This window comes from Astyanax mexicanus, chromosome 21 (assembly GCF_023375975.1).
Source record: "Astyanax mexicanus isolate ESR-SI-001 chromosome 21, AstMex3_surface, whole genome shotgun sequence".
Lineage (NCBI taxonomy): Eukaryota > Metazoa > Chordata > Actinopteri > Characiformes > Acestrorhamphidae > Astyanax > Astyanax mexicanus.
The window spans coordinates 33,022,131-33,043,737 of record NC_064428.1 but is presented as its reverse complement, the minus strand read 5'-3'; the positions used below and the strand labels follow the sequence as shown (position 1 = coordinate 33,043,737).

General features: G+C 35.9%; 1 protein-coding gene across 1 annotated transcript; it reads right to left on the bottom strand.

The window, feature by feature from the left end:
• Nucleotides 1–333: 333 nt before the first annotated feature.
• Nucleotides 334–17,792, bottom strand: LOC111197123 (major histocompatibility complex class I-related gene protein-like). Its single transcript, XM_049469485.1, has 7 exons — nucleotides 17,558–17,792; nucleotides 15,354–15,629; nucleotides 6,462–6,770; nucleotides 3,411–3,692; nucleotides 1,793–2,068; nucleotides 714–818; nucleotides 334–432 (listed from the first exon to the last, which is right to left on the bottom strand). Exons 1-7 carry the CDS (start codon nucleotides 17,790–17,792, stop codon nucleotides 419–421), a joined length of 1,497 nt encoding a protein of 498 aa, XP_049325442.1. The 3' UTR covers nucleotides 334–418.
• Nucleotides 17,793–21,607: the final 3,815 nt, after the last annotated feature.

The following is a 21,607-nucleotide window of genomic DNA, read 5'->3' as shown; positions in this document are numbered from 1 at the left end:
TATTTGTAATAAATTAGATTTTTTTTGTACAGTGATTTAAACATAACAGCAGTTTCAGGACTGGTAAGAACAGTGGAACACCCCCACCCCCCACACACACCCTAGAGTTCAATGGCAGCTATGCTTGAAAATAAAATATGAGAGAAATATATATATATATATATATATATATATATATATATATATATATGGCTACATGACTAGGCCTAACACCTGTCCATGAGACTGAACATATATCTTGGCCAATCTCAGACAATACTGAAAAAAATAAGCATTTTATATACTCTACATCACATGTACAACACATATATACAAAATATATGGCGATTTTTTTATATACATTAATATACGTGATATCACATATTGTATTAATAAAATAAACTTTACTGTTCTTTATCCCAGTGTTCAGACAGCAGGCTCAGATGACAGCATCTATAAAAAAAAAACACAAATGACTGTTAGCTGTGATGCCATTTAGAAATCACAAATGGTGTATTTTCATGTACTGCATGCTGAGGTTAATAAATCATAGTCCTATATATAGTGCAATGTATATTTACAGTAGGTTTGTAAACCTGGTGTGTAAGTATGTAAAGCCACCACATCATTTTAAGGTTCTTGGAATAGTTACTTACAAAAGGTTAGGGCCCATTCACATTATACAAATGTTTGTTGAGCCATTAAAAGGTTTGTACAGTAGTTGAGATCCTTACCTCGAGTTTGGCAGCGCCACCATACTCCAAATCCAGTTCCACAGGCTAACAAAGAAATACAGACCAGAGGAATCCAGAGTGCAAAACCACCACATTTCTGTCCAACTGTAGAAGAAAAACATGCCTATTTATACTGTGTTGTACACAAGTTTCACAGTTGTTTCATACACCCCGCCAACAGTCTATTTTCATTCCTTCCGTCTGCATAGATTAAATAGCAACAGTGCTTGTGAATATAGCTACACTGATGGGTATGGTAGTCTGGAAGTGAGGTGTGTTCAGGTAAATTTTTGGTGTATCACTATCTTGGCAATGGAAAACACAGGTGCAGTACTAACTGAATACAACCTAGACAGACGTCAACAGTCACATGGACACGCAGCAGTGCACAAACCCATAGCCATAGCTTATACCTCTTGGCAGCTATGCTAAACTTTACACCAACAATAAACAGAATACAGCAATAAACAACATTACTGTTCCCGTAAATTACCTGCTTGCACACATTCACAGCGTTCAGAAGTTCAGAAGCATTGCGCCCTTAAAATGTCAATCTGACAAAGTCAGAGCACACCTGGCTCTTAAAGGGAATGTGAGGCAAGGAAAACACTGATTTATTTTGGTTTATTTTACGTTACACGCCAAACACACCAATGACTAATTAAAATAATTAATACACGCCTTTTGAGCATTTTGAGACGCACAAGGTGTACTTTTCCCACCGTTTCGACAGCAAAGACACACTGATTGGTGTGTATGGTGTATGGTGTACTCGCCAATAGATCAGTAAAATTGTGCTTTTGGTATTTAGTATTAATATTTAATGTACAGTATTTAAATTGGTTCTGATACATCAGCTCACAGACGCAGACTTGTGCTGATCTACATCACCCTAGGAGTGATGAGGGGAAAGAGCACCATCTACTGTTCCCACCCAGAGAGAGCAAGACCAATTGTGCTCTCTCAGGGCTCTGGCAACTGATGGCAATCTCCCGATCATAGTGGTTCAATGTAAAAAATGATCATAGACGGTTGCAATAAAGAATATAAAATTATAACACGTGTAATATTTAAGGTACCCCACACTGTGGTGATGTTGTTGGGTATGCTGATGTGAAGAACTACACAGCTGTAGTTCTGTTTTCCTACATCCTCCTCTGGAACTATCACACTCTTTCTGGTCTGGTAGGTTCCATCACCATTGGGTAAGATCTCAGTGACTCCTTCATCCACAGACTGAAGATCTGAACCGAGCCAGATCACCTGAACCTCCCGGGGGTAAAACCCCGTCACATGACACGTTACTGTAACAGAACCGGCCCTCTTCTTCTGCTGAAAAATCCGAACTTCTGGAACTGGAAAATAGTTGAAAAATATGTATATATACATATGTATTTATATTATTTAATGAATTAAGAAAAACTGATAAGTAATCACACAGATATTGTGCAGATACTGTATATGCTATGTAATGAATGTGACATAAAACATTTTCTAGAATAAAATATTTTTTACATTTTAAAAAAGCAGAAAAATATTTTAAACTATTCCGATAAAAAAAAAAAACATGAAATATACATATACATTAGGGCTGGGCAATATATTGTAAAAATATTGATATAATTGAAGGAGAGTCCAGTACAGTCCCAGTTGTGCAAATTATGTCATAAAAACAACATGGTGACTTTATTTCACCATAACAAGTAATGTATTATATAGTAAATTAAAACGTCTGGAAAATATTTTTCTATTTCAATTTTTTATTTTAATAATTGTATAGATATTTTAATATTATATTGTCTCTGTCCAATGAAAATCATGTGTCTATAAAACAGCAACTTTGCAGGAGAGAGATAAAACCTTCTTAACCTTTAATGGAAGTCAGTATAAAGAGAGTTTAGATAAGAAGATTTTGGAGTATTTCTATTGGCCCATTCATCAAGAAATGCTGATACAGTGTAACTGACAGTTTGTCTGTTTAATCTATGTAATAAACTAAAAATCGAAATTGAGATAGTTGAACAGCGACTAAATACACCATGTTGCGTTTTTGATACTGAAACTAAAATATTTTTCTTAAGGTTTTCATCACGTTGTATTGTGTATATATATCTTCTCCTTTAATGTGTTTTCTTTATTTAACTTGTAGATTTATATTGTAGATTTTCACTGAAGGCATCAAAACTATGAAAGAACCCAATCCAGATGGTTTGGGGTGAGCTGGAGCTTCACAGAGTGAAGAAGGCAAAGGGGCAACAGGTGGTAATAAACACCTCTGGGAACTGGAAAATGGAAAACCATTTCAGGTGACCACCTCTTGAAGCTCAGTGAGAGAATGATGCCAAGAGTGTGCAAAGCAGAATAAGAGTAATCAGAGCAAAGGGTGGCTATTTTATATATATATATATATATATATATATATATATATATATATATATATATATATATATATATATATATATATATATATATATATGTTTTAGTTATTTCACTTTTCTGTTAAGTACATGAAACTCCACATGTGTTCATTCATAGTTTTGATGCCTTCAGTGAGAATCTACAATGTAAATAGTCATGAAAATAAAGAAAACGCATTGAAAAAGAGAGAGTGTCTACAATCTTTTGGCCTGTACTGTACTGTATATGCTTTTTAATCATTTTGCTCAGCCCTACTGTAAACTATTCTACTTTTCTGACCTTTTCTTTCCAGGATTGCAGGAGCCGTTTTAAACAGTTGAATGTTTTGTATGCACTGAGTTCCGAAGAAGTGTAATACATTGAAAAGACTGCTTCTGGTTTCCCTTTGGTGTTTATACACAACTGCTTCATGAACTGGAGCCACAAATGTCTTTCTGTCAAAATCGAAACCTATGAAGTCCTTTCCGTTGAACGTGTGAGTTAGGGATGATGTGTTGGTTCCGTTTGGATAAAGGACACAGCATCCTCTGGCCTGGTAAATGTTTCTGTCAGCCAAAGAACCTGAAAATGATTGAAATGATAGAAAGGGTGTTTATCTGTTCATGAGTTACTGATGTTCATTAACATACAATAATGAAGACTTTTAATATCCTACCATCTTCAATCCATCCTACATTCCATAATATTGTAATGGGTTGGATTAGGGATGTGCGTGATAATACGGCAACAATTTAAAAATCTTATACCCTGAAATATGGTGCCATATCGCCCACCCCAAATATCATATATCACATTAGGATACTACTTTTTTTGTTTTACTGTTTTTTGCAAAAGATGAAAAAATGTACACTGTTTTTATTTCCCATTATATATATCTACTACAGACAGATTATATCTGTCCAGTGTCACTTTTTTCCCATTTTCTCCCAATTTACACGGCCAATTACCCAACCCACTCATTAGGACTCCCCATATCACTAGTGATGCCCCAACACACCAGGAGGGTGAAGACTAGCACATGCTTCCTCCGATACATGTGAAGTCAGCCACCGCTTCTTTTCGAGCTGCACGCTCGGAGGAAAGCGCAGCGACTCGGTTCATATACATCAGCTCACAGACGCCCTGTGCTGTGGACATCACCCTAGGAGTGATGTAGGGAGAGAGTGCCATCTACCCACCCGGAGGGAGCAGGGCCAATTGTGCTCCCTCGGCACCCCAGTATCATTTATTTTACTTTAATCCTGGATATATGGAGATATTTGGAGTGCATTATTAGTATCATTACATTCTGAATTATTGACATCTACTGTTCTTCTACAAATCTGATTCTTGTATTTTTTTTTAAATATCTCAGTTATGTATATATATCACATGCAATAATATAATTACATTTTTATTTTGTTGTATGATATTATTTTGTTGTATGATATGATATTATTTTAGGGCCATATCGCTCACCCCTAGGTTGGAGTTCTACAGACAAGCATCTCTCCAGCCCAGAGGGACCCAATGAACTACTGCTGACCCGGCTAGTGAATTGGGACGTGGCCGAAGATAGCTGCCCTTATAAGGAGGCACTAAAAATGGGCAAAAAACAAAAGCAGGGCAGATAAAGAGAGGAAAACAGCAGAGGAGACTAGAGGGCACAGACGGAAAATGGGACTTCCTGCAGACAGAGCAGTAGGAAATGATTTGAAAGAGCTGAAGCCCAGGGATTTGATGGTCATGCATATAGTCGCTGTCCAATGAAAAACACTCTAAAACAGCTTTACAGGAGGGAGAAAAAAACATGTAAACTTTTTTCAATGGAAGTCAATGTAAAAATAGTTTATTTCAGTTCATTTTGAAGAGTTTCTATTGGTCCGTTCATCAAGAAATTTTGGCTCAGTGTAAGGGACAGTTTCTCTGTTCAAGTTATGTAGTAAACTAAAAATCGACAAAAGTCGAGGTAAGTGTTTTTCATTGGACAGCGACAATATACACTTAAAATGAGTTTCTCAGTGAGTTTATTCCAAAAAACAGAATTTGCTGTGTGGTAGATGCTGTTGATCTTTGGGCCCTCATTTGTGCATCTCACTGTGAGCTCTGTTGCCAGACAGTGATTTCTGGAAGCGTTCCTGGAACTGTGGTTTAATCGCAATAATACACTCGAGGTTTGTGCTATAACGTGTAACATTGGCACTGCTGTGATGCGGTCGAAGGCATGAGGCAGAAGGCCGAGTACTGTAGAGCAGCACAGCAGTGCCAATATGACACGTTATAGCACGAACCTCGAGTGTATTATTGCGATTATACCACAGTTCCATTATCACTGTTTATTGAAAGATTTTGAGTTAAACAGGACAGGAGAAAATGTGATCGGTTTGGTTATAAACACTCCGCCAGTTAAAATAGTTCCATAGCTGCTCTGTTTTAGCTGCACTGTAAGCTCTGCATTATCGGCCGTTTCAGTCAAAATTGTGGAAATCTGTAAATAAACAGAAGCGCTTTACTCACCCAAATAAACGTTTTTTGGAGAGAAGTCCAGCGCTTATTTGACTTTAAAAGAAAATGTTTTTTTTAAGCATTAAAGTTTTGTTTATGTCGGTTTATGGCTGATAATATGTGTATATATATAATATGCGTATTTATGCGTATTTTTGAATCGCTGGGCGATTTATTTATTTGTGGGACCTCGTCTTTGTCTGCACCGCCTGTTGGAGACACAGCATTTCTGCACTGTGCCTCTATGGGATCCAGCACCTCCCAGTGTTGTTTAATGACATCGCATCTTGTTGGTAAGCGCTGCATCGTTGCTAGGTTACCTGTATGTGGTGGGGTAGAACATGGAGAGCTTCGGTTACAGTGCATTACCGGCAGATAACGGCACTCACAGAGCACCTCTCAGCCAATCAAATTACAGGGTCGGAACTAACTATGGTGTAATGTTTTCTTAACAAAACAGTAAATTCTATCAATTTCAACATCTGATTTGCGTTCTACAACCCCAAATTAAAAATAACATCTGAAACACTTCATCACTTCATCATTTAAATGTTGTCAGAAAGAATTGGAGCATCATTCAGTGATAAATACTTTACTTTCCCAACTTTTTTGCAATGTGTAGCAGACCTGAAATGAAGGCATGGATGTATATTAATACATTTTGTTGAGGAAACCATACATTAAATATTTCAGGGTTATACTGCCTGTAATCAAATAAAAGTAAATTTAATTAAAATTTAACACTGTGCTTTTTCTGTTTGGATTTTCCACTCCGTTCCACCCCTTTCTGATTTGGGCTTGTTTTTAGTTTGGGTTATACAGTATTCAGGCTGAATGGCGCAGTACCTGTGCGGTTAAACTGCTGAACAGCTGATTCAAACCCCTGAGTGATGTGATAACTGATGCGATCTGTTTGAAATTGCATGTAGTTCCATTCCCGTCTCGCTGCTGTGCTGTTGATCCAATCAGGACACGGCATTTTCGAATCCATATCACTGTCGTAGTGGAAGATGGTCACATCGTTCAGAGTATTCTTCTGTATATACTCAGGGATGGTGTTAAATCCACTGGTTTTCACAACACTGATGCACAGATTTAGAGACCCAGAATCTGCAGAGGAATCTCTCTCTGGTCCTTCATCGGACACAGTGAAAACTACAACAAAAACAAAGCATTAGTTCAACATATGCATTTCTCTTCTTTAAAAGTGTCTTGAGCTACACAGATAGCAACAGTATGTTGGCCCAATGTTGGTCTGTAATTGGCAGTATTGGCAGCAAGCTGGTGTGTGTGTGATAATAATAATAACATAATATATAATCTCTTTTCTTTTTTTATAATTTTATTTCTAATTTTTCCCATTTTCTCCCTAATTTACACGGAAAATTACCCAACCCAATTAGGACTCCCCCTATCACTAGTGATGCCCCAACACACCAGGAGGGTGAAGACTAGCACATGCCTCCTTCGATACATGTAAACATGCCGAGTAGCATCACAGCACGCTTGGAGGAAAGCGCATTGGCTCAGTTCCGGTACATCGGCTCACAGATGCCCTGTGCTGTGGACATCACCCTAGGAGTGATGTGGGGAGAGAGCGCCATCTACCCACCCGGAGGGAGAAGGGCCATGATGGCCAAGATGATTAGCCAACGTCATGACAACATAAACAATGACATTGAGCCAACGTATACATGCTATCTGGGTAGTGTCCATTGCTAGTTACGCTCAACAAGTTATCTAACACAACATTACTGTATACAACTCAAAATGCACAAGTTTAATCACAAAAACGCATATAAAAACACATCACAGCACGGTGGGCGCCATGGTGGCTTAGTGGTTAGCACGTTCACCTCCCAGCACTGGGGTCTTGGGTTCAAGTCTCTATCTGGATGGAGTTTCCATGTTCTCCCTGTGTCTGCGCGGGTTTCCGCCGGGGACTCCGGTTTCCTCCCACAGTCCAAAAAACATGGAGATCAGGTAAATTGGATATTCTAAATTGACCAGAAAAATTGAATACTCTAAAAACTGATCTGGTGTGTTTGTGTAAAGTGTGTGGTATGTATGTAGGTTTGTGTGTGTGTGTAAAGTGTGTGTATGACTTAGGGTTGCCAACTTTTCGAAAATGAAATAAGGGACGGGGTGGGGGGGGGGGGGGTATGGGGGTGCAGACTATGATATATATATATATATATATATATATATATATATATATATATATATATATATATATATATTTGTCTATAAATCTTATAACATAACTCCATAAAACCAAAAAATCCCCACAGGTGCCTACAACTTTTGCACAGTACTGTATGTTTCGTTCAGAAATATGTTGTTCATAACAGAAATATTTTTCATGTAATAAATTAAATTGTGCAATTTTTGCTTTCAAATTAGCTTTTTTTTATACCATATCAGCTTCTGGAGACGCATATCGCACAGGGAACCTCCACACTGCTCCCTCTCCCTGTATTCTCCTCTCCCTGTATTCTCCTCAGCCTCTGGTCTCTCTCCTGCTGCGTGCTGTTAAACGCTGTACGTGAGCACTGGTCTCTGCGTTCTAAATCACAGGAATAGTGCACTATATTGTGTGTTAACCGGTGGTAAATAGTGCACTGTTTCTGTGATAGGGAGGGAGTGATTTAGAACGCGCCACCGCGCTGCCCCTCCTCCTCTCAGAAAACAGCCACTCCTGAACAGAGGCTGCGCTTCTGATTGGTTGTGAGTCTCCGTGTCATGACCAATGAGAGTCACAGCCTCTGTTTAGAAGGAGTGGCTGTTCTCCAGCGGAGGAGGGGCAGCGCCACAGCGGTGTTTCTGAAACAAATCACCCGCCTTAATAACTAACCTCAAAAATGCGGGACAAATCGCGTCCCGGATCAATTCAATACGTAAAGCGTATTTTACTGCCCAAATACGGGACGATTACGGATTTCAAGGGACGGTTGGTAACCCTAGTATGACTGTGCCCAGATATAGATTGACTCTCTGTCCTGGGTAAATGCTGTAGTGCCCGATGCAGTGCTCCAGGTGGCAGGTCGTTTCTGGTTGAGAGTATGCTGTGCGCTATTGGCTGCCGCTTCTCACCGGTGTGTGGATGAGTGTTGATGTGTAATGTGCTTGTGTGTAAAACGTGTAAATTGTAAAACGTCCTTGGGTTTCTAGAAAGGCGCTATATAAGTTGAATTCTATTCATCATTCATTCATCATCACACACTATGAAACAAATATAAACATTTATCGTGTGCGCCTTTTAGACCTTGTGTTAGCTATGCTGCTTGTAAGTTCCCACTCTTCCGTCAAGGTACTTCTGACCCACAATTCCTCAGTTACCCTTGTAACTAATTCGAGTCACATGACTTGTCACACACTGTAGCAAAACAACACTAAACCAATTACTCATTTTTTAAAACTGCATCGCTGCTAGGTTACGTGTATGTGGTGGAATTATACATGGACAGCTTCAGTTATCAGTTACAGTGCATAACCGGCTGATAATGGCACTCGTACAATGCCTCTCAGCCAATCACGTTGCAGGGTCAGAACTAACTGTGGTATAATGATAAATAAAAATGAACATCTAAATTAACATGTCACTCTAAGAGATACAGCACTCAGGAATAAAAAAAAAACCTTTTCCTGAAGCAGGATGATTGTGTGTTATATGAACAGTATCAGTTAGTAATTCATTCATGTTTAATCTAGTGTTTAAGGAAATCTCCTACAACTGTCCATTGTCTTACGTACACATGCAAAATATGAGGGTTTATTACTTTAGACTACGTCACTGACTGAATAATCAGGATGATAAAGTGTGATATGCCTGCCAAAGTTGCATGTCATCTACTTAGTCTCTAAAATTTGATATTTGATATTGCATTTATTGTTTTTTTGTTGGGCCAATATGTATTAACTGAATACATGAAATTCATGAAAAAAATATATTTTAGATTTAACCAGGGGATGCATTGTCAGCAGTTTATTTGCCTTATTAACACGCCCTATTACTTTCATTATGGCGATAAAAATATTCCCTAATAATTCATTGCATTATGTATTATTTCTAAAAATTTAAGGGGGGTGCAATGTGACACATAAGCTGTTCCCCAATATTACATTATTTCTGTACACCCAACTATTAAATACTTTTGACAGTACACATTTATGGTTAATATTAAATAATTGTATATATACCATAATTATAAAAATAAAAAAAATATTTTTAAAAAATATTTATCTAATTTTATGTTTTACCTTTAAGCCCTTTTATTCTATTTATTTTATTCATTTGATCCTTTTATTTGTTTTGTTACTGCTTTTACTTTTGGCCTTTTTTCATTTCATTTACTTATTTTATTTCATTTAATTTCATTACTTATTATTTATTTTAGTTCCATCATTTACTTTTTTATACTTGATATTATTTTAGTCCTACGCATTTTATTGCTCTACATTTTAGCCTGTGAATTATTTTATTTTTTTGTCTTAATTCAATTTTATATTGTTCGCTTGTTTTTTTTATGTTTTAAATGTAATTTTTAATCCCTTTAATTTTACGTATGCTTGGCTGCATAGAAAATGAGGGTTACCGAGTGGAAATAAAGGTTGATTGATTAATTGATTGATTGAGTGATTGATTGATAAACAAAACAATCCTGCACAAACACACACACAATGCTATTGGTTGCTACCATACACAATCTATACCTGTACCTGTTACATAACAGGCACAAATCCAAAAATCTGAATATTTTTTTACATTTTACAAAAGCAAAAAACAGATTTTTAATTTTAGTGTTATACATCAGTGTATTCAGTGGATTCACTGCATGACTATATGTCTTAAATCCACTCACTTAAAACGAATCTTCAGCCTATGTGTTGCCACAACAGATTTAAGGTGGAATTCTTCATTTAAACAATCTAAAATCTAAGATCTAAGATCACTCTAGCCCTTTTCACGGAAAGCAATGAAATTCTTATAACACCTCTCTGGACAGTAGAGGCAGTTACTCCAACAAAAACAGGATACACACTTTATAATACTCTTGATTTTGGAAGAAGCAGTGAATAAGCAGGTGTAAAAAGTGCACTGAATATCATCAATTCTGCATATTGTTATAAATGCCACTCTTAGGGCCAGTAACACACAAATAAGAAAACCAATCAAGGCACAATAGCGTCAAAACGCTACAATAAGCTAACTAAAAAATATGCAGAATGTAAAGAGATTCTCAATTAGTCTACATAAGACTAATAGAGTGGAGATAACTCACCAGTTGTCACTTGCTGAAGATAAAAAAGTAGAAGAAATAAAAGATTAGATTTTTTCATGGCTTCTGCGCACATTTCAGAGCAAGAATAAGGAATAAAATGTTAAAATGAAAGCGTTTTGAGCAATGCTTTACTACAGAGCTAAATCAGGAGGCAGAAGACACGCCTGGAAAAAAAAAAAAAGTGACTGAAGCAACACCTAAGCACTAGATCCCCTGACTACATGTTCTTACAGGAACACACGCCCTTTACTGGCTGCTTTGGCTGCGTTTATACAATTACCTCTTTGTCATCATTGCAACGTTATCTAACCCATCGAGTATTCCCAGCATTTCCAGCATTTTATTATGTTTAAAAATGTAAAAAACATAAATAATCATAATTCTCAATTTTCTTTCAAAATTACATTTTAAATAAATATAGTTATTACCAGAGGTGGAAAGTAATGAATTACATTTACTCAAGTTACTGTAATTAAGTAGATTTTATGAGTAATTTGTAAGTAGTTTTTAAAATAGGTAATTTTACTTTTACTCAAGTACATTTAGACACAAGTAATTTACTTTACGACATTGGAAAACGTCCCGTTACTGAGTAAAAAAAATGCTGGAGAAAAATAAGCAATTGGCACGGATGCTCGGATCTGCTTAAATGTAAAATAAAAACATGTAAATAGCAGTTAAAGCATAGCAATGGCAAGTTAAAAAATAATAATGAAATGTAAAATTATAAAAAATATGGTTTATAGCCCCCTATATGACCATTACTTTTTAATAGTAAAAAAAAAAAAGATCATAGAAAATTATTAAAAATTATTACAATTTGCCTGAAAGGTCCAAATTATCATGTGGAATAATAGTTCATTAAAAATAATTTAATTTATGATTTGTTTTCACTTTTTTACATCAAATAATTAAAAGTAACTATGTAACTTTTACTCAAAGTACATTTTAAATTGAGTACTTTTTTACTTTTACTCGAGTAGATTTTTAGATGGGTATTTTACTTTTACTTGAGTAGAATTGTAGAACAGTAAAAGTACTTTTACTCAATTACAATTTTTCAGTACTTTTTCCACCTCTGGGTACAACAGGCTTAGACCAAACTACAACACACAGTCAACACTAGAGCAGTAAAACTGTGTTCTTTGGTGGTGCTCCTATACTTTATGGATACTTAAGTTTGGAAGTTGTGGGTAAGATGGGGTAGTAATCATTTCATTGGGGTTATGACCTCATAAACTCGTGTGCTTGTGCTGAATTCACACAAATCCTCACAGCAATGTTCCAGGATCTAGTAGAAAGTCTTCTCTGGTCAGCAGAGACAGTTCCTCCAATAAAATCAGGATAAACTTTCTTCAATACCATTAATTTTGGAGTAAAGTGAGTAAGCAGATGAAACATTCGAAGTGTAAAAACTGTAAAAAATATACACTCTAGAGTTGGAGTTGTGTATGGAGCCCAATAACACAGTGCTCTGGAGAAAATTAGAAAGCTTGGAAATCGTCTTGTAGTCCTTCTGGGCTCTAAGATGTCATCCGCATCCATCACGTTACCAATCTCTGCTAATTGATCCTGTCCACTTGCATTCTTCTGTGGATGCAGCATACCTGGCAACCCAGGGTGTAAAAATAGGACTGGGGAATGGGCATTGGGTTGGATCAGAGGCTAAAACACAAACTTCATAACTGGCCATTCAAAAAAATAACACACTGGTTAAAGCAAAAAGATAATGCTTAATTGCTATGAACAACTATATCATGAGAATAATGGACAGTTTCAGACATAACTGATAGTAATAGAATTTTATTTCCTTATAAGTCGATATATAGATACATTTAGACACACATACAGAAGATATCCCAATAAATATCACAGAAAATACATAGTCCCTAAGCCTGAAGATGCCTTGTGTCATTATGCGTGCATTGTAATTATATATCTCTCTATCAGTGTTGGGCACGTAACTTTGAAAAAGTAATTAGTTATAGTTACTAGTTACTTCTCCAAAAAAAGAAATTACTAACTGAGTTACTTCACTATAAAAGTACCAGTAAAAGTAACTGTTGTGTTACTTTTGTTATTTGCCCCTTAAAAAATGAACAAAAGAAAATAAATTATGTAATTACTATTATTATTAGAAAAATAACAAACGAAAATAAACCCAAAATGTTGACAAAAATATAATCTAACGAATAAACAAAAATAAGAAACGAAAAACTCAACACAACCAAAGAAAATTACTAAGACTTGTAATACTGAAAAAAAAAAACTGGAAAAACCAAATACGCGTCTGGGGATAAAAATTAAACAAACCAAACCACACTCAAAGGAAAAATGTATATATAAACAAAACAAAAGAATGGACAAAAACACTAAAAAAATCATTTAAATCCATTAAAAAACTCATTTAAAACAATCACAGGCTTTCTGCGCAGAATAATAAAAGTTTTGGTTAGTTTCCGTTTCAAATCATGAAAACAGCTCATCAAAAACTCAACCTATCCTTTATGTTTGACAATATTTGATTAACTTACAGGTCCTCAATTATTTTTATTTAACTGAACTGAGTTTTATATTATTTGTAGCCTTGTGCTGAATTCTGCTCCGCGCTGCGAAAGAAAAAGAAAGAGAGAGAGAGAGAGCGCAGCGCAGCGAGGCGCAGCGCATTTTGCCTGATTTCTCTTGATTAATTATCAGTACATTTGTTGGCTTTAGTGAATTTAATAACATGAATTTTACTATACTTGTCTGACCTTATTTATTAAAACTTTTTTTTTTTTAGAAGAGAGATGTTATTATTCTGCGCGCAATGCCACACACTGCACCAAGCACCACTTTGCGTGCCTGACACATTTTAAAGCCTGGACGAGATTTTAATTAATGAATCAATATATTTAATAGTTTAATAAATTTGCCCTGGTGATAAGAAACGAATGCTAACATATAGCTTTATATTTCTGTGTATTTCAAATGTTTTAAATTTTATATAATTGACGAACAGCACCAGACGCCGACGATGTGCTTTATTTTTCAGATATAAAAGTGAAATTCAGTTAAATAATAGCAAAATTAAATTAAATAAATTTATGTTCAGTCAAAGTTCTTTTCTCTTTTAATTTTCCATTTCAAAAACTCCAGCATTTGAGTGAGAATAAGCATCTGTTGAAATTCTTAAACAGCAGTCTGCTATAATAAGTTACAGTTATTAAGTCTGTGTACTAAACATAAATATAAATCCTTATAACTTACAGAAATAAATATAACTAATAATAATTTATAGTTAGAAGTGATGTGTATGGGGTATTTTGGACCACCACGCCCATCGGCGTTAATACATTCCAAAAGTCCAACGCTATTTTAAGGACGCATGCAAGGCCTAAAAATAGACTGTTGACGGGTGGCAACGCGCCACACTACACGCCTTACGCGGGGTGTAGGATAGAGCCCTTTGTCTGTATGCGTGAAGTTAAAAAAAAGTTCATTGAGCGGCTAAAGTAACGTGCAGTAACGGGGTGTCGGAAATGGTAATGGTGTTATAGTTACAGTCAGAGTAATTAGTTAGATTACTCGTTACTGAAAAAAGTAACGGTGTTAGTAACGCCGTTTATTTTAACGCCGTTACTCCCATCACTGCCAATGATATATGTTGTTCTTTATCCTGGTGTTCAGACAGCAGGTTCAGATGACAGCATCTATAAGAGAACACAAATGACTGTTAGCTGTGACACTATTTTAAGCATTGCATATTGAATTAATGTGATAATTCATATTTCAATAATAAATGAATTGGATACATTTTTGTTTATAAAAATAGATGAAAAGTGATTTAAACCAGTTTAAATTAAAATATTATTTGCACATTTGAGGCAAAGTTTACAACATTTCTTAACTATTATCTGTCAAAAATGAGTACTAATAGAATTTCGCCTCTGGGATCAATGAAGTATCTATCTATCTATCTATCTATCTATCTATCTGTCTGTCTGTCTGTCTGTCTGTCTGTCTGTCTGTCTGTCTGTCTGTCTATCTATCTATCTATCTATCTATCTATCTATCTATCTATCTATCTATCTATCTAATAATTTTTATCTTTGATGTGGCCCGAAGATTGATCCTAAAATTAGTTTATAACCCATTAAGTTATCTAAAATAATTCTTTCATTTGTGTTGTATGTTAATTGAGGTGCTTACCCCGAGTTCTGTGGCGCCACCACCATACTCCAAAACCAACTGCAGCAGCCGATAACAGAATACAGCCAAGAATAGCAATCCAGACACCACCACCACCACCGGCTCTCTCTCCAACTGTAGAATAAAACATGCCTGATTACAAATGATTACAGTTTTACATGTCAGTAGCATTAAAAAAACATTATGAACTGACTTTCACAGGATTATTCATTTCAGGATCTTCAGTATTTAGTATTAATATTTAAGGTACTGTATTTGATCATACCCCAGACTGTGGTGATGTTGTTGGGTACGCTGATGTGCAGAACTACACAGCTGTAGTTCTGTTTTCCTACATCCTCCTCTGGAACTATCACACTCTTTCTGGTCTGGTAGGTTCCCTCACCATTGGGTAAGATCTCAGTGACTCCTTCATCCACAGGCTGAAGATCTGAACCGAGCCAGAACACCTGAACCTCCCGGGGGTAAAACCCCATCACATGACACATTACTGTAACAGAACCGGTCCTCTTCTTCTTCTCAATGATCCGAACTTCTGGAACTGAAAAATAGTTTAACAAATGTAAATGTAATATTTTACACATTGTAATTTAATGTAAATTGAGTGTACTTTAGGTTATTTTGTCTTTTTTATTATCAATAAATGCTGACACAATGTAAGGGACAAATTCATTTATATAGTAAACTTAAAATCGACAAACATTGAGAGGACAGTGATGATATTAACACTATTCTTAAGATTTTCATCAAGTTTAAAATGCATTTTATTATTAAGTCTTGTCTTGTACATTGACCTAATTGCAAAAGTAAGATATGTAATAAAAAACATTAACACTGAAAAAATAGCATTTGTTACCTGTCCCCTCTCTCTATAAACTTGAAATACCATGAAATATAATAATAACAATCCTTCAGAGATGTATTTTTTTTGCATTGTTGTGTGACTCCAAATTCCATCTATGCTTTAAAAATATTTTTCCATAATAAATCCATGATATTTAAGTTAAAACACATTTTTTTACTCAGTCCTGTTACTTTAGCACATTATCCTGATCATCTGAAACATCTGTAACATTCTACAACAGGAAGTCACATCTACAACAGGAAGTGACATTAGCCGGTTCTTCTGAAGATCATGGGAACATTAAGTTCCCTCATTTGTTTTTCTGTATATTTGATCTTATTGTAACTATATGACCAAGGAGCTCAATCTCAACACTCTTGTATCCTGTTATATATATTAATTATTAGATCTTATTTATTTATTTTTTTAAATACACATTTTGGGAAAATCAATAGATCAGTGTCCTCATGCTATTAGCATAGCTGCCATAGCATAGCTATTTTTCATGTTTTTGCTAATTCTATGCTAAAAACTCATTACTGTTACTTTCAGTTCTGTTACTCATGACATAAAAAGTAACAGGACTGAGGGCCAGTAACAGGACTAAGTTTAATTTGGTGGTAACATCAAGCAAATGGCACCCATCTGTTAGAATATATATATATATATAAAGCCCCACTGTAAACTAGTATTCTATTTTTCTGACCTTTTCTTTTCAGGAGTGCAGGAGCATTCTTGAACAGATGAATGTTTTTGATGCATTGAGTTCCGAAGAAGTGGATTACATTACGTAGACTGAATTTATCACTCTCTCTTTGGTGTTTGAACACAACTGCTTCAGGAACTGCAGCAACAAATGACTTGATTTCAAAATCGAAACCTATGAAGTCCTTTCCGTTAAACATGTGAGATAGTGATGATGCACTGGTTCCGTTTGTATGGAGGAAACAGCATCCCCTGACCTGGTAAGTGTTGCTGTCAGCCAAAGAACCTGAAAATGATCAAAGACAGACAGTAATGGTATTTATCTGTTCATGAGTTACTGATGTTCCTCAGCATAAAATCCTGAAGACTTTTGATATCCTACCATCTACAGTCCACAAATGCAAGTTAAAGTAAAATACAGAGTTACTATATTCACTAATACCACTTACAACTTTACTACTGTACACAACACAAGCCTTATGTTCACCATGATACAGAAGAAGCTCCGCCCACTTCTCTACTACAATACAGAGTTACTATATTCACTAATACCACTTACAACTTTACTACTGTACACAACACAAGCCTTATGTTCACCATGATACAGAAGAAGCTCCGCCCATTTCTCTACTACAATACAGAGTTACTATATTCACTAATACCACTTACAACTTTACTACTGTACACAACACAAGCCTTATGTTTACCATGTCCAGAAGCTCCGCCCACTTCTCTACTACAATACAGAGTTACTATATTCACTAATACCACTTACAACTTTACTACTGTACACAACACAAGCCTTATGTTCACCATGACCAGAAGCTCCGCCCACTTCTCTACTACAGTACAGAGTTACTATATTCACTAATACCACTTATAATGTTCTTATATTATATTCAGGCTGAATCGCATGGTACCTGTCCGGTTAAACTGCTGAACAGCTGATTCAAATCCCAAGTTAATGATATCTCTGATGTGGTCTGTTTGATAATCCATGAAGCTCCATTTCTCTCTCGCTTCGGTGCTGTTTAACCAATCAGGACACGCCATTTTAGAATCTGTATCACTGTCGTAGTGGAAGATGGTCACATCGTTCAGAGTATTCTTGTGTATATACTCAGGGATGGTGTTGAATCCACTGGATTTCACCATACTGAGGCACAAACTTAGAGACCCAGAATCTGTAGAGGAATAAAACAGTTGTTCTGGTTTTATACTGTTGAAAACATAGAGCCTCTTTAGCAATACTATCTAAATAACAATGTTCTTTAAGGAGTTCTTAACAAAAATCTAATTTTAGATTTGTGATACTCTTATAATGATACATACAATTGTTTCCTCATAACCTAATCCTAAATTAATTGAAAAAATAGTGAATCTTTGTAAAAACAGAATTTTACACAAATACTGATTTAATTTATGTACAATTTTAACGTAAACCTTTTTCATTTATCTGCTTTACGTAAAAGACGTTTGATGACGGTCAGATGGACCCACACATTCCCGCCTTCATGATTTAAACTGCAGAGTGACGCAGAGATGCGGATACGCAGGTGTATAAACACGGGAAGCTGCGTGGGTCTCTGACAGAATAAGCAATCTGAATGTACTGTTCAGCAAAGGCCTTAAAACTGTGAGAATATGCTAAAAAAAAAAAACATTTAAACCATAGATGGCAGCTGATATTAACTACATTAATATGATACTTAATAGGAACACTTAATATATTATGACTTGACAAATCAAGAATTAAGATCATGCAAATTATAAAATGAGTGAATGAGAAATTGTACGTGAAAACTGTATAAATAACATGTAGAATGATATTAAATGCATATATTTTCTTCCTAATGCTGCAAAGCACTATAAGCTAGAAAGCAAGTCGCCACCTCAAACATAACTACTCGCCCTTGACTGCCCCTCCCCACAGTTCAAATGGTGTAAAACCGCCAATGTCGACCAGCTTGGTCTTGTTGGTCAGTCTTCAGCAGAGATTAAAAAAAAGAGATGTACAATATATCGCCAAAAATATTTTCTCATCCATCCAAATCATTAAACTCAGGTGTGCCAATCATTTCCATGTCCACAGGTAAATCTAGTCCTGCAGACTGCTTCTACAAACATTGGTAAAAGAATGGGTCTCTTCTCAGACAGTTTTTTGTTTGTAAATTGACCTTTAAATAGATGCATCTAATAATAAACCGAAGCACAGAAAATACAGTTGTATGTTGTTTATTTATTTGCATTTTACTGTAACTCCACACTATACATACAGTGATTTTCTATGCTAGCTAAAGTGAAATCAGCTCATAGACAATACTTTAGGTGAAAGAATGGGCTTTGATTCATAGTAGCAAATTTGTCAAAGATTCAGTATAAATCACATGTGTCAAACACAAGGCCCGCGGGCCAAATGTGGCCCGCCACGTCTTTTTATGTGGCCCGCGAGAGCTTGTAAGATCTTAGTGTCTATAATAAATAAGTCAGAAGCGTTCTTTGACCAAAAAATACATTTCCCACAATGCTTGTCGATTGTATTACCCGCAAAGTTACGGCTTACTGCCACTACACGGCAGTGTAGTCATTGATGTGGAAACCCTGCCGGAGGGAAGGTGTAACTTCGCGGATGGAATTGAGACACATAAATGTTTATCCCATAATGTCCAGAAAAAGAGAAGTTGATGCAGACGGACGGCTGTGCTTCAAGGCGAAAGACCGGTATGTCTTTTGTGTTACGAAGAGTGTTACTGACCAAAATAAACGCTTTTTAGGAGAGATATAAGTTCTGTGTAAATATTTATAAGACAATAGCTGACAAAATCTGTTTTAATGACGTTAATAAACATCACTGTGACAGCGCTAGTCGCAGTTTCACCGCAGCAAAGTACGAGGACGTGAATCACTTATCCAACCAGCCTTTACTGATTTCTGCCCTCAATAACCCTTTCAATAACCTCCAATAGCCTTTAATAGTCTTCAGTAGCCTTCAACAGTCTAACCTTGCAGCCGTGGTGTGTCCACTAAACTCCGTAGTTATAAACATCCTGAGGTTAGCAGCGCGATAACTGACCTGTTTATAATGTAATCCCAGCAGTGACTCATGCTCTAAACGGCTGCTGTTAGCTGATTGGGCTGAAAGATGAACTGTAGAGAGCTGTATTATTCGGTTACAAAAATCTTTATTTCATACACAGAAGAACTTAAAAATTTTAAAAACGCTCCAGACTGGCTGAGCTGAGCCCTGTAGCCCGTGGCTGGGCTGTAGCTCTGACTCAGTAAAGACTGCGGACTTGTGGTGCTGCTGCTGCAGCTCCCACTAGTGGTTGGATGAGGAACTGCTAAATCTGAGGAAATGCTATGTTCTTAACAGCTCACAATTTTTGATTTTATATTTATTAAGCCTTATTTCAGTTAATAATTTCAAAGTTAATATAACTTGATGTAATTTCTATTCACTTGAATAGTTTGGTTCTTGATTGGTGGAGTTTTTGGATTTCATGACATGACAAATTAAAAGGATTTATGTTAATAGAGCAACAAGCAAACATTTTTTTCCATGCAACTGTAATATTTGATTGAATAAATAATATATTGAGAGTTATTTAACATTAAGGAGTAATTACATTCATTTACATATATTACATTTGGTTACATTTTATTACATTTATAAGTTACATCTGGCCCTCGGAGGACAGCCAATATGCCAATGTGGCCCTCGGCCAAAATGAGTTTGACACCCCTGGTATAAATAGATCTAGCCCCAGAAACATACAATTTTAAGTAAGGACAGTATGGAAAAAAGCAAATACATAAAATAAAACAAACACACAGCTTTTCTAGTCTCTGTAGATAAGTATCGCCAATAAAATAAACCTCTCTGGAACAGATAAACCTACATACCCTATGCCTAATGCCAGACGTGGGATTGGCTTCAACCTATGTTTATTATTTCTATCTAAATACAAGCTATATATATTGATTAAATGTTACTCACCAGTCTGTACTTGCTGCAGACGGAGAAACAGGAGAAATAAAGCACAAGCGATCTGCATGGCTGCTGCTGCTGCTGCACTAAGTTTGGAATAAGAACGAGACTGACGAGTTAAAATGAAAGAGACTCTAAACATGCTTAACCAGTAGATAGCAGGTTAAAAAAAAACACCTGCTGCTGTACTGCGTAATGAAACAAAAAGAATACAATCACTGCCTTGTCTGTAGCGTCTAATTATAGCAATGAAATTAGTTTTTGAGGTGTGAAAACAATTTATACCTACCTCACATGAAGAAAACTTACCCAGGCCTTCAATAATAGTTCTGTTATAAAATTATACATTATATAGAGCTGATCTCAATCATTTTTGCTGACCTCAGTTTTTGCACTATGTGTGTTTCAGTGGTGGACAGTAATGTAGTAGTTAATTAAATAAAATATTTTACCAAAGTACTGAAGTACTTTACTAAAATATTTTCAATTTGGGCGACTTTACCCTACGTTTCAAACTCAAATATGGTAGTTTCTACTGCAGTATATTATGCAAAATATAAAAAGGAAAACTTTTTACTTTTGATTTGTGTGTGCTTAAAAATGTAACGTATCAAAATTACATTACATTACATTACATTTACCAGACGCTTTTATACAAAGCGCCGTACAAATAATGATGCACATTTAGCAATAGAGGACAAAGAAGTTCAAGGCTAAACATTTTTGATAGGGCTTAAAGGAGGCCAAAGATGAATACTGGGATAGAGGAGAAAAGGAGGGAAAGAAGGAAATGGGGTTAGAAGTAGTTAGGAAAGAACTAGTAGTAGGAGAGAAATTAAATAAAAGAAGTGCAAAGCAAACTGACCAATCAGTGTACACTTAGTTATGAATATCACTCTGGTAGTAATGTTGTAGGCTGTAAGAGCAAGCATCATTTTATGAGCTGCTAATTGTAGCATTTTATTTCTCCATCTAATAGTTT